This window comes from Equus przewalskii, chromosome 4 (genome assembly GCF_037783145.1).
Source record: "Equus przewalskii isolate Varuska chromosome 4, EquPr2, whole genome shotgun sequence".
Classification (NCBI taxonomy): Eukaryota; Metazoa; Chordata; class Mammalia; order Perissodactyla; family Equidae; genus Equus; species Equus przewalskii.
This window is the reverse complement of record NC_091834.1, coordinates 10,628,616-10,641,813: the sequence shown is the minus strand read 5'-3', so window position 1 is coordinate 10,641,813 and position 13,198 is coordinate 10,628,616. Positions and strand designations below refer to the sequence as shown.

General features: G+C 41.8%; 1 protein-coding gene across 8 annotated transcripts in view; it reads right to left on the bottom strand.

The window, feature by feature from the left end:
• The window catches only part of POU6F2 (POU class 6 homeobox 2), a 459,108-nt gene that overhangs the window by 112,163 nt on the left and 333,747 nt on the right, over positions 1-13,198 (bottom strand). For all 8 annotated transcript variants that reach the window (XM_070615457.1, XM_070615454.1, XM_070615451.1 and 5 more), the window contains exon 5: positions 10,292-10,647. In XM_070615457.1, coding sequence (XP_070471558.1) covers positions 10,292-10,647 — 356 coding nt within the window. The remainder of the gene's footprint in view (positions 1-10,291; positions 10,648-13,198) is intronic.

Here is a 13,198-nt window from a genome sequence, read left to right as displayed (position 1 = left end):
ATTCATTAATTTATTACTTCAAGCCTTAACTCTGTTTAAATTCCTCCCTTATTATATACCCTAAACCTAAGTTTCTTTGTCTTGCCATTCCTCACAAATTTATTGTTCTTTGTGTAAGTATATATATTTAGAGAGAGAGAGAGAGAGAGCAAGAGAGAGAGAGAGAGATGGCCTGCTTTGTTCCCTCTCTGACCATCATTTCTCTATGATCTCCAGTATGTACACATTAAATTGGGTTTTCTCCTGTTAATCTGGTCTTATGTCAGTTTTATTATAAGTTCAGCCATAAGAACACATGTAGAGTAGAGGAGGAATTTCCCCCTCCCAAACACACTTGAAAAAGAAAGTGAAAGATTGAACAAAATTAGTGGCAGGAGTATAGGCATGACTTCAGCTGTTTGGAGATGGTGTGGCTTGGGTGAGTCAAGAAGGAGGGAGGTCAGAAAGGCAGTGAGATGATGGGCCCTGCCATGATTGATTACATGGAGGCCTTCCTTTCTGGTTTGAAGATACCCACTTTATCACTTAAGGAGGCTCACTGGCAATGAAAATGATATGTAGCTTGTTACTTGAAGAAGTTTACAATGAATTCAATGTGATTGTTACAGGCAGGGAGCTTGGAAAATACTCTATCTTTGCGTTCTGCTTTCTAACTTTCTGCCTTGTCCAGGTTGGTTTCAAGGACTATTTGGTTTTAGCTCGAGATTGGCCAAATTCCTTCCATGGGACGCAGAGTACTGGAGGTGGTAACTACTCTAAGGAATGTTAAATTTTAGAAACTTACATAGGAGTACAAGATTATTTCCCCTCTGATTTAAAAATTAGAAGTTTCCAAGCCAACCAGACTCAGGAGAGCTTTCCTTGGGGGAAGTGAGAGGGTTTCTCTGAAATCTTCTCCCCTCTGAACCCTTCAACATTGCTTTGTTTCTTTAAATGCCACATTTGTAACCTCACAATGCAAGGACTGAGAGCTCAACTCTGGAAAGAGCAGCCAGCCTCTAGAAGGATATGGAGTCCAGCAGAGAAAAGAAGGAGATCTCTAGCTTTACTTCTTTTTAGGGCAGTTAAATATCTTCTAGTGTAGAAAACTAAGTGGTGGCACCAGGCTGATATCTGTCAAATGACAGTTCAGACAAAAGGTGTCAAGCTGGAAAGGTTGCGTTGATTGGAGCCCAACCGAGCCTTCAGACACAGAATCACTAGTTCCCAGAACAGAGCTGTCAGCATACAAACGCACAGCATTCCCTCCATTGCTGCATTCTTCTGTGCCTTCAAAGGTATCCCCACTGAGCGGCTGAGGACACAGAATTGCCCTTTCTAGTCGATGGCCACTCCGAGGAACACCTGAACCTTTGCCATGTGGATTCTCTTACGCGTAAAAGAAGAGACTCCAAAATGGATATTCTTAACACGGCACCTTTCTCTGTCTCATCTCTGCATTTACAGGGCCCCAGGATTTAAGCCAGATTGCCCAGTTGAGTTCTCAACAGTGTAGGCTGAAAGAGAAGAAAAACACCAGCCCCTCTGACGGTCTTTTTTTTTTTTTTAAATAGGAAAAAAGAGCCAGGAAAGGAGCATTATAAGTAGGACAGTGCCCCACAGACATTGAGTTTTGACAACCTGATCCTCTAGAGGACTTAGCCTCGGCTTGTCATACAGATTTCAGACTGACTTGACCTGTTGTTTGCAATCCAACCTCTCTTAAAACACGGGTGGATATGAGGTTGTCAGGGTACTGGGGAATCTCCTGACCACTGGAAATTCCTCAGTCAAAAGACAGGAGGGTGGAAGTGAGGTGAGGAGAGGGCATGCCCTCTCTCAGTCCTGTTGATTCCATGGGTTTGCCAGGGGCTATGTGGTGGTCGGTACCCTGCTGTCCCTTCTCCATGCTCTGCCCTGGGGATGCATGACACCAGGTGCAGTGGTGTGTGAACGGGAGAAACAAGGGGCAATGAAGAAGAGAGAGCAGGGAGGACCATCTGAAGAAGATCTCCAAGAACTCAACTGTCATGAGGGGTAACCTAACCAGACCCGCCCCTTATTTTTTTGACCAAGTGATTTTGCTCGTTGCCGCCTGTAAGGACTATCCTTGCTTTTGGCTTTCCCTATTCTTGCTTTAGTTTTGAGTTTTTCCTTCTCTTCTTTCCCCAACCTTCTACGCTTTCTTTTCTCCATTGTCTAGCCCATTGGATTTGGTCTGTGGATTTTTGCATGATATTCTAGGGAAGGAAATGAAAGATTATTTTCGTTGTGTAGATGCTACAATAATTAGAGAAAGACGCCTTAGAGCAGCGGTTCCTGAAGGATTTTCCATGGGATATTAATTAGGATTAGATGAAAAAAAATGTTCACTGGTTACATAAATTTGGGAATTTCTAGGTCAAATAATGTTAATTAGACATTAGACAGGATCTCTTTTAGCTCTCAGTATTCTAACGTTCATTGATAAATATCTAGGAGGGACATGCAATGTGCAGCATCTTCCTATCTATCGATCAATCGAACATTTAATCCATCTATTGACCTACCTACCTACCTACCTACCTATCATCTGTCTTTCTATCTATCTGTTTTCAGTAAAATTTCTTTTTTTTGTAGAAGACACTTTGAGAAATGCTGCCTTAGAAAATCCCAGCAGCCAAATATAGAAATAAGAATGTATATTTCATCAACAACCCAAATGAACATTGCAGAGGCAGTAAAATATAAACGGAGACACTCTGAAGTCTGACAGTGATGTTGAGGAAGTTGCTTCAGCTTTCTGATACTCACTTTCCTTAGATCTGAATGCAGATAATTTTTACCTCCTCTGGATTGTTGTGAAGAAAAAATAAGAGGTTGAAGTACTTAGAGAGTATATGATACGTAGATATAGTTGATCAATGATAATGATGATTCCAAGTAGAACTGCAAACCTAGGAGCCAACGCATGAAATAGTGTATACAAAAATACGCTTTGTAAATTTCAAAACAGACTGCAAATGTTAGCCAAATACTAGCAGGTGTATTTATGAGTATTGCATATGTGCTTTGGGTTATGGTGTTGTGTATACATAGCTCTTTCTTTCCATGGAAATCAAACCACCTTATTTGTGTTATTTCATAAATAGAATGTGGAGCTGGAAAGGACTTAAAGATCGTCTAATATGAACTTTTCATGTAATAAGTGACACAACTGAGTCCCAGAGATTAGGCAACTTGCCCAAGGTCACACAGCTAGTTAGTGGCGGAACTGGGACCGCCAAGATTCTTCCTGTACACCCACACACTAAGAACCACAACTTTGGGAATTTAGAAGGAAAAAAACAATTTTTAGTTCTTAATAATATGGATGGAGAAACTGAAGTTCTGTGCGTTGAAGTGAGAATTCTTTAAGTTTAAATGAGCATGTTGCTACAATTCTCTTTCTTCCTGCTCTCCACACCTCTCTGAGCCCTTTGTGCAGGCGTGTCCTGTGCTGCATGTGCTCTGCCATCCCTCTTCGAGGTCCCCCTCCTCAGAAATCCTCATAACCTCTCTGACTCAATGCTACAAAATGCATGTGTGACTATTAACCTCATTCTAGCTTCCAAGGGGTTTTCTGTAGTGTGTGGTGCATAATTTATGCGTGCATTTATATATTCCCATGACTATTTGCCTTTTGTTCCACTTCAAGTGGGTCTGTTTGTCCCATATTCCTCCTTAGATTATAATATCTATAATCAAGGAAGGAGAAAAGGCAGGCAGGATCCTGAAAGTTTTTGAGTGCCAGCTCTCTATCAGGAACTGAATTAGATACTCTCACATAAGTCATCTTACTTAATCCCCACATCGACCTTCCAACCAATGAGGAAATTGAGGTTCAGAAGGACGGGCTGACCTCACCCAAGTGCCCAGCAGAGCCAGCATTCAGGCCGGTGAGCTTCCAAAAACCATGCTCTCTCTAAGCCACCACATTGTCTGTTCCGTAAACCTTCCGCACGGCCAGAGGGCACACCATAGGGGCTTGATAAATGTTTGCAGATAGTGATAAAAGTGCTTTCTTTACGACTTGGAGAATATTCACTTGCAAGTCTGTACTTGGGAAGTTAATTTAAACGCCCGTGGAAAATTTACCCCAAACCTGTGGGAAATAAATTGAGGCTAAAATATGAGGAAGAACACTTGATCATGAAAGCACAAGAATATTGTATTAAGTTAACATAAATACTGGCTATGTTTTGCTCATTCAGAGTGAAGTGCTAGCCAGCACATTTTGGGAGTCTCAAATTGCCACTGAAAGCTGCATCCATGCACATGGAGGCAAAACTGTTCCAGAAGCATTCTGAACTACACTTTGGGATTCGCTTATCGGCTACATCCAACAGACAGTGATGGGACTGGTGTGTGTGTGGCTCCAGGCTCTTTGCTGAGCTCACTGCAGACAGGCCATGGATGTGTCCCCTCCCCATGATCAGAGCGGTGCCAGTTTGCTTGAGAAGTTATAACTTACCCTGTTCAAATGCTGCAAGAATCCTTCCACCCCTCTTTGAGTCTAGCATCCTTTCCAGCTATTGCTACTTGATGTGAGCTTCCACAGTTAGTGGCATGAATGTGCCACCTGCTTTGTTAACCCCCTTTCGAAATGATTTGACTAATCTGCAAAGCAGTACCCGGAATGGTAAATCTAGACAACGACAAAGAAGCACCACAGTGGATAAGTATATTCTTGGTAAACTAATTTTTCCCCCTGCCACTCTCAAAGCAATATAAACTTTGTTGTTCCTCCTGGATCTCAAATGCTTGTAATAAATTCTTTGAAATGTCAGTAATGTGGAACTGAGGGGTTTTTTAAGGATATTTTCTTTCTTTCATAAAAGGAAAAATTGTTCCTTGCAGAGAATGTGGGCAAATATGTTTTGTTTATTTTATTCAGTGCTGAGCACGGTTGGGTACAGGGACTCCCATTTCCCACCCCACCTCTTGGTGAATGAGTGAATCATGAATGAAGCCCTCACTCCACTGGATGGTAGTATAAGCAGAAATAAATTCATGCTCTTTCATATATGTAGTATAATCAGCATTTGCTTCACAAATTTATAGCATACAAAGCATTTTCATCAGTATGCTATGTTTAACCTTCATGATAACTCTGGGTTTGGATAAATTTTCTCATCCATAATAATGAACTTTCCTTTGGTTCATTAGCCCAAGAGGAAGCCTTACTCACTTTGTCTGGACTCTTCTAGTTTTTAAGAAGTCCTCATGGCCTGGATTGCTCTTAGACCCACCGAGTTTTGACTAAAATCACGTTAAATTGATCAAGGCTAACCTCTGAGGAGAAAGGGGGCTGAGTCAGGGTACTGGGCCGTTTCTACGGGAAGGATCCATCATTGCAGACAATTTGCTTTAAACAGGATGAAAGTCACATAGGTCTAATTACTTCTCAAGAGTTTGGGCTCTTTGTTTTAAAAAGCGATAATGTGGGGCTGGCCCCGTGGCCGAGCGGTTGGATATGTGCACTCCACATCGGTGGCCCAGGGTTTCACCAGTTCGGATCCTGGGCACGGACATGGCACCAGTCATCAGGCCACGCTGAGGTGGTGTCCCACATGCCACAACTAGAAGGACCCACAACTAAAATATACAACTGTGTACAAGAGAGCTTTGGGGAGAAAAAGGAAAAATAAAATCTTTAGAAAAAAAAGTGATAATGTACCACCCTCTCCATCATCCACACACTTGAAACTTAGTACTGAAAGTTTGCCAGTGGGAAAACATCCCAAACGAGAAGATAGGGATGCTGGGCCCACTGCAGAGCAGAGATGGAATCTGGATGCGGTTTTACCCCCGGATGCCTGAGTTGTAACAAGACTTTTACATTAGCAAATGCACGTGGTGGAGAACAATTTTGCACTCTCTCTCAAGCAACCTCACCTCTGAGGAGGTGGCCATGCCCCTCATCCCTCATACAAGCACAGATAGCTTTCCTTCCACTAACAGCTTCCACTGATCTCTCTCTCCCTCTGTTATTTATTAAAACACGCACTACAACAAGAAAAGGGAAAGATTATCTTGCTTCCTGCCATGCAAGATAGTATGCGGAAGGCCAAGGTTAAATGCAGCATTTGGTTTCTTAAGCTTCTCTAATGTCTAGGTGTGGAAAAGCAATCTGGGACCAGAGTTTACAGCGGTGACTCTCTGAGGATAGAAACTTGACTTTAATTTGGACTCTCTGGCTAAGATAAAACCTGCTTCTGCTATCATTATCCCACTTACGCTTGTCCCCACTCTCTTTCCAATCTGCCACCCAGCTGAGTGGGAAGAAATTAACCTGACCTTGAAGAATACTGAGAGAATCTTCAGGTCCATCGGGCTTTCAATAGCCAATAAAGTTCTAGAGGCCTATCAACATTTAGATCAGACTCATAGGCCTGACAAGGATCTTAAAAGTCATATAGACCACACTTTTAACAGATGAAGGAAACGAAGTCCAAAGAAATGATGTGACTTGTGCAAAGTTGTCAACTAGTTAGAAGCAGGGTCAGAACCAGAAGGAGGCCTCAAACCCTCAGGATTCTTCTTCCCCTGGCACCATGACTAGGCTCCAGCCACGCCCAGCTCATCTCCAGGTCACTCACACAGGAATATATACACATTAGGGCTTTTACACCATGTTTCTAATTTCCCTAGTCAAATAAAATCTCCCAAGGAGGAATCTCAAGAAAAGCTACTTCCAAGGTCATAGAAAGGAGGAAGGTCACCATTCTTATGCTCATGGGGTTTTTATCGAGATCAAAATTACATATTGAAATTAAAATCGTGCTTTGTTTTTCCTACCAGGAATGATTAGACCATATCTTTTCCCCAAAAAAGTGGCTTCGATTTATGTTTCTGATCTGCCCCGACCCAACATACTCTTATATTTCTAGTTTTAGATTCTAGCACAGCCCGTGATGGATGGGTTAGAACAAAAACATAGAGTATGGATTGATATCCATCTTGGAACCTAAGGGTTAAATTCAACTCATAGATGCATCTTGTTTGAGCCACACAATATCTTATTTTATTTATTTATTTTTGCTGAGGAAGACTGGCCCTGAGCTAACATCTGTTACTATCCATGCACAGGATCCAAACCCACGAACCCAGGACCACCAAAGCAAAGCCCATGAACTTAACCACTATGTTACCAGGCTGGCCCCCATACTCTGTTTTCAGAATTTGACTTTGAGATTTATATCCAAGTCTGCTTTACTTGTTTATACTGGCTGCCTGGCCCCTGAAGACCTTCCTGCTTGTAATCTCTGTTTGGAACGTCTCTTCTCATCCCTCCTGAGAATGAAGTTGTGGGTGGGTGGGTCTTGAGTCTTAACGAAGATTCTAAAGAGACCAGAGGGGCGAGCGTCTGGTATCCACACTAGACCACGAGCTCTCCTGTAACCCTGAGCAATCAAAATTAGTTCTCTGAAGTGGTAATATTTTACTCTCCTACCTGTCTTGAAACAACAACCTGGTTTTGGAAATGCAATCCACTTCATGGAATTGAGTAAAAGAGCGAAAAAAAATTATATAGCAATATTAGAGAAAAACCTGGCAAGAACTGTTTGGAGAATTTTAGTCCAGAGTGTTATGGCCTGCGGCACTATTAATTTTTTTTTTTCATCTTGAGAAATGACCTCACCCAAATATACCTGCACAAGCCACTTTCATTTATTTTTTTTTTCGGAAGACGTGACAGCATCTGTACAGTTTAAAAATAACTATTATCTTTCAAAGTTTTGTTTTTGTTTTTGTTTTAGCAAAAAAACTTTAGAATTACTGGCTTTCCCTGACAATCCAAGTTGCATAGTGCTAAACTAATATTTTTCAGACAGATTTTGAATAATGTAAAAAGACAAAGCTCACAGGAAAATGAAGAACTGTAAAATAGAATTTAAGCTGTCATATATGAATTTAGTTGATCTTTATTCCCTTAATAATCTTCAAACAAAAACACTGTATTCTAGTTCATAAAGACTATTACCTTTGAGAGTTAAATATCTTTGTAGTTCCTTTTAAATTGTGTTCTTTTTCAAAAGTTCAAACATTCTACGTTCTACAAACTCAAAAACCCTTCAGCTAGTAGAGATAAAAACAATAGTTCAAAAACATAGGAGTTTCCATTTCCTTTACACAAGCCTGTAGTAAAGGAAAAAAATCCTTTTATTCCTACCGATACAGATTTATTCAAAATTAGTTCTCTATCTGCTCAATAATATTTTAAAAAGTTTACCAAATCACCCTTTCGGCGATTACTCATTAGATCCACAGAAGAAGTCAGAGTATTATCTTACCAAGGTATTTATTAAATTTAGAAGTTCAAACTCCAATGGTGAAAAATGAGAGTATTCGCTCAGGGTTATAAAGAAAGAAATGTGGCTCTGAGCCTTCATTTGTTGCAAATGAAGCCCCTGGATTTCCATGGGAAACCGTTAGGAGAACTTCTGGAAATTCTCCTAATAGAAGTTATTTCCATGAAGCTGAGTGGTTGCCACATCTAAAGTCCTGTCCACAACCATTCAGATGGGTCATCTATACTTGACTTTCACTGGTCCATAGAGATTTATAAGAAGTTACAGTGTTTGGGGAAGCCTGGTGTCCACAGAGCTCAAAGCTTTCACTCAACTGTAAAGAATACTGGACCACACACAACAACTGGGACAGAGCTAAGAAATCTCATCCTTTTGAGCAGGACAAGTTTTTTCTTTAGTAATTTCACCTATTTTGGTGTCTCAGTTAGAGAAAGCATTTAATCATATAGTATATAGGTACATCAAATTTATCTTCTCTTAAAAAGCATTAAACCAATTCTTTGTAATAATAGAGTTGAATTCCAAATGCTGAAAACGTTAGGATTGCTGTAATGATGCATTTTGTAAATTTGATTTATACCTACTCAGTCTATAGATGTCAAGTGTACAATGAAGACTTTTTTAGCCCGTGTTCATTTCAGTCGCCTGTCAAAGGTACTACATTGTCTCATACTTGTAAGATTTTTAAAGATACATCTTCAAACTCAACTCAGGAAAATGTTCAGATTGAAAGTAGCCAAGACTCAAGTGCCAAGGAAAACACACTCACTCATCTCACCCAAATGTTTTCATTTCCAGGAAAACTTTGGGCCACCACTGAGAATCTAAGTTCATAGAAACAAATTATGGAACAACAAGCTAAGGTGATTCTAAAATGCTGAGTCTCTAAGCCACTTGTCTTGCTGTCTGTTGCCAGTCTACCGTGACTTTGTATACTTTGTTATTTAGGACCTGGGGATGCCCTTGCTATCGTTGTCCTCAGGTGGAGGAGGACTGAGTGCCCCACCATCATGGAGGGGATGAGTTGGCATTTGAACTGAGGGCAGGGCTGCTCACTCTGCTGGTCTTTGTCACTGTGCTACAATTGTACTAAACCATCCGAAATCTCACTGGGGAAAACATCATGTAAGTCAAAAACTGAGCTATTAATTTCTGGACCTGATGTGTTGACATCACAGTCATTGTATTTCGAAGCTACTTCATTCTAAAGGCCTCTAAGTTAAGAATGGTTTTCTGAACTTCCATACCTCCCTGAATGCTCCTATCCATTGCTCCTGGATGATAGTAGATTAAAGATGAGCTTTCATGATTAGCCTGAAATATCTATTTTGGATGCCCTCAGCCTCATAGTAATAAAGCAAATATACAAAAGCTTTATATTTTATAGAGATGCATATTTGTTGAGGCTCTTGGTATGACTTTAGAGTACTTCTTAGTCTACGGAGTGATGGTTGGAATCTGGGACATAAGACTGGGACTAAATTTCTTTACCCTCCTAACCCCAGAGAGTCTTTAGAAAAATAGAAACAAAAGAGCACAAAGTACTTAAGGTAAGACACTGTCGTATTCATAATATAGAGAAATAACCACCGTGCCTCGTGGACAGAGAGGCAGTTCTCCACAGGGCTACAAAACTGTGCTAGTAATAATTTTAATTGGATGCTATCTTTACTGCCTTCAAAAAGTGTCATAAAATGGAATTATTACAGGCTACAAGTGCACTTACAGTGCTGGCCTCTCACAGGAGGAAACAGCTAACATTTATCCTTTGGAGGACAACATCAATGGGCTTCTATTTGTTTCTTTTACATGCATCCCCGGTTGCCTGCTATTTGCTTCCTCTTCCCTCTAAGAGATCAATTTGAATTAGACGCTGCGGAACTGGATGCTAAGTTTTGCTGGCCCTCTGCCTTCGGGGATAGCACAACCCCACGGAAAGGTCCTCTGTGCTCGTGGGGCCAGACCGACGGGGAGCATACCTGCAGAGGATTGGGTGGCGTCAGCGGTGACGGAAGGCCATGTCCTGGAGACTGACTGGGTTTCTGAGGGGGACTTGCACTGTGCTGAGTTGGAGACGGTTGGTTCTGGTTCTGGGCATGGGGGTGGGCTTGAGGCTGCGGGGGCTGCGATGGAGGAGCTGGCAGCTGTTGGGAGGTGGCTGGCGGCTGCTGGGGCAGGGTGGGCTGGGGCTGCGGTGGCGGCTGGGACTGTGGGGGTGCCTGTGGGGCTGGCTGCGGGTGCTGGCCGGTTGGCGGTGGAGGCGGTGGCGGCTGCTGCTGCTGGAGTTGCTGGAGCTGCTGGAGCTGCTGGAGCTGGGAGTTCAGGGATGAGGTAGCTACAAGGAAAGAAAGGGAACGCGGAGTTGAAACCAACATGACAAAACATCTTGTGGTGTCTTTGACAGCTTGTCCTGTGCCAGCTGAGAAGTCTGCCCTTTAGAAAAAGTTGACCCTCTCGCCCTGAAGCTCTTATGTATCTAAGAGGGTTGAGGGGCAGAAAAGAAAGAGTCACTTCTGGGGGAAATCTTAAAATTCAGGGAGGACCAGAATGGAAAACGTCAGGCATTGCCTTCAAAGGTATTGGGCCGCACCAGCCCTGGGAACGCCCTAGAAATGGAGGTGATGCCCAAGTGCTTTCTCTCTCTCTCCGTTCCACACTGCATGGCAAATACACTCATGCTTTCAAGATTTGCCTTAGATTTTTAAAGTTCAACCAGTTTAATTCTTTTGGTAAATGCTCGACTGGAGTTAAGGACAGAAAACGAAGTTGTTTGTAATCTCCTTTTTATCATCCGTACCTTTAATGGTGAATGGTGTCATTTTCACTTGCTGCCTCAGATCTCTGCCAATTTGCTTAGACATGTCAGTTTCAAGTTTCTACAGTGTTTTTTTTTTAAAGATAGTACATGCTTCTCAGTTTTGCGGAGTCAAAAGTCTGAGTCTGATTTTTTTCCTGCTGATCCAAGAGAAGAACCCCCAAACCAGAAGGAACTGTACCCTGTGATGACTAGACACATCAGCACTTCAAGGACAGGCAAGGAACGAGAGAACGAAATCATCTTTCAAGATTTTCTTGTTATATGAAAGGTAAGAGTTGGTGGGACAAGCTGTCTTTACACTGAGCACACTCAATTTGTTCTCATATGCCCATCTAGCACTGAACATTTCTGCAGCAGAAAGACAGCTAGTTTGGCCACAGAATAATCTAGAGAAAATTACTGCTACAAGTTCACTTCCTTCTCTGCCTGAGAACTTTCTAACAAGCCTACAAATAAATACAAGGACCAATGTTGAACCCTGCAGGTTTTCCTGCTCCTCCCCTACCTAGAATTAGTCAAGATTTCTGAAGGTAATAAGCGCTATTTGCAATATTAAACTAGTCCCTATTTTCAAAAATACTTTTTTTTAATCCAGTGGATCTGTAAAGTGATATATCATATTCCTGCCTTCACGCAGCAAATATGTTCTTGACAAACGTGTATACATTAAACCATGTGTTGAAGACACCTGAAGACATTTTTCTGTAAGGAAATCAACCAGTGACTATTTTTTTAAAGTTAAGAATCATTTTGTAAAATTTATTGAAAATCAGCTAGGCGCTAGTACAGTGCCAGGTAGAATGTAGGATTTAAAAAGGAGACTTAGTCCTGCCTTCAAGGAGCTTATAGTCTGTACGTGGAGATAAGATTAACTCATAAGAAACAACGAGGTTTGGGGGTGCCTGTTATAGAGTTCTGCTAATGGTAGATGGTTGTTACATATCAGTTAATTGACTAGATGGTCAACTATGTGGAAACAGACCAAAAGGGCCAGGAGAGTCAGGAAGGAGGTCCTTTGTGGGCTGAGAGGCCAAGGCAGCATTCATGGAGGATGTGGAACGAGAGCAGAGAACCTCCAGGAGAGTGAAGTTCATACCTCAAAAAGGAGGAGGAGAGGATATTTTAGGCTGGAGAAACACCCAGACGACAGCATGGCTTAGGTGAAGAACAATGTGGAGAATGGACTCCTTGGAACAGAGGCTCTGGGAAGTCTTCAATGACTTTAGACCTTAGCGAAAGCGGAGAACCTATCTTGTGAAAGTGGTGGCAAGAGGATCAGTCCCAATTAACCTCTGGGTAAGTAGATTTTAAATATACAATCACTACAACTAGGATATACTACTATGTACCAGGGTTTTTGGGAGAAAAAAGTGCATATATATATATGTATATATGTACGTATATATACATGATATAATCTATACTTGATAGCTTGACAGTTCCCAGGGGTATCAAATACCTCTACTGTGCTCTCAGGTACCCTGTAGGGCTTCCACGTTGGACCAGTTGGGATGGCAAGTCCTCACTGGGTCAATAAATTGCTCTAGGTCTGTTCAAACACTCAGTCCAGTGTGTGTCCTGCCTTGCACATCAATCCAGAGTGCTCTGGGACTCTAGAGGTAGAGATGGTCTGTGTGAGTGAGGACTGGAAAATACCCAGTCAATGGGAAATCTCTGGACTTTATGCTCAGTTTTGTTGCAAACCTAGAAATACTCTAAAAAAAAAAAGTATATATACAAAAATACCCAGTCATCATCCCATTTATTGGAACTTTAAGAGGATGGTCTAGCTTTGCCACCGCCCCAACTCCTATTGTACAAAATCACCTTTTTTTGAAGATCTGGGAGCCTGGCTCAATTCTGACCTCCCAGGGTCTTCTGAAGTCTGGAGGGTCCTGGGGAGGGGGCTCGATTCTCCTTCTGGTGGAGTTACAGACTTTGGGAACCTGATTGCATCTGGCCTCATGCCTGATTCAAATCAAGCCTTTCCTGATTTCTTTCAGGTGGGGGGGCACATATGTCAGTGCTTATTTTCATGGTTGACTTAAATACCATACTGTTTCATTTT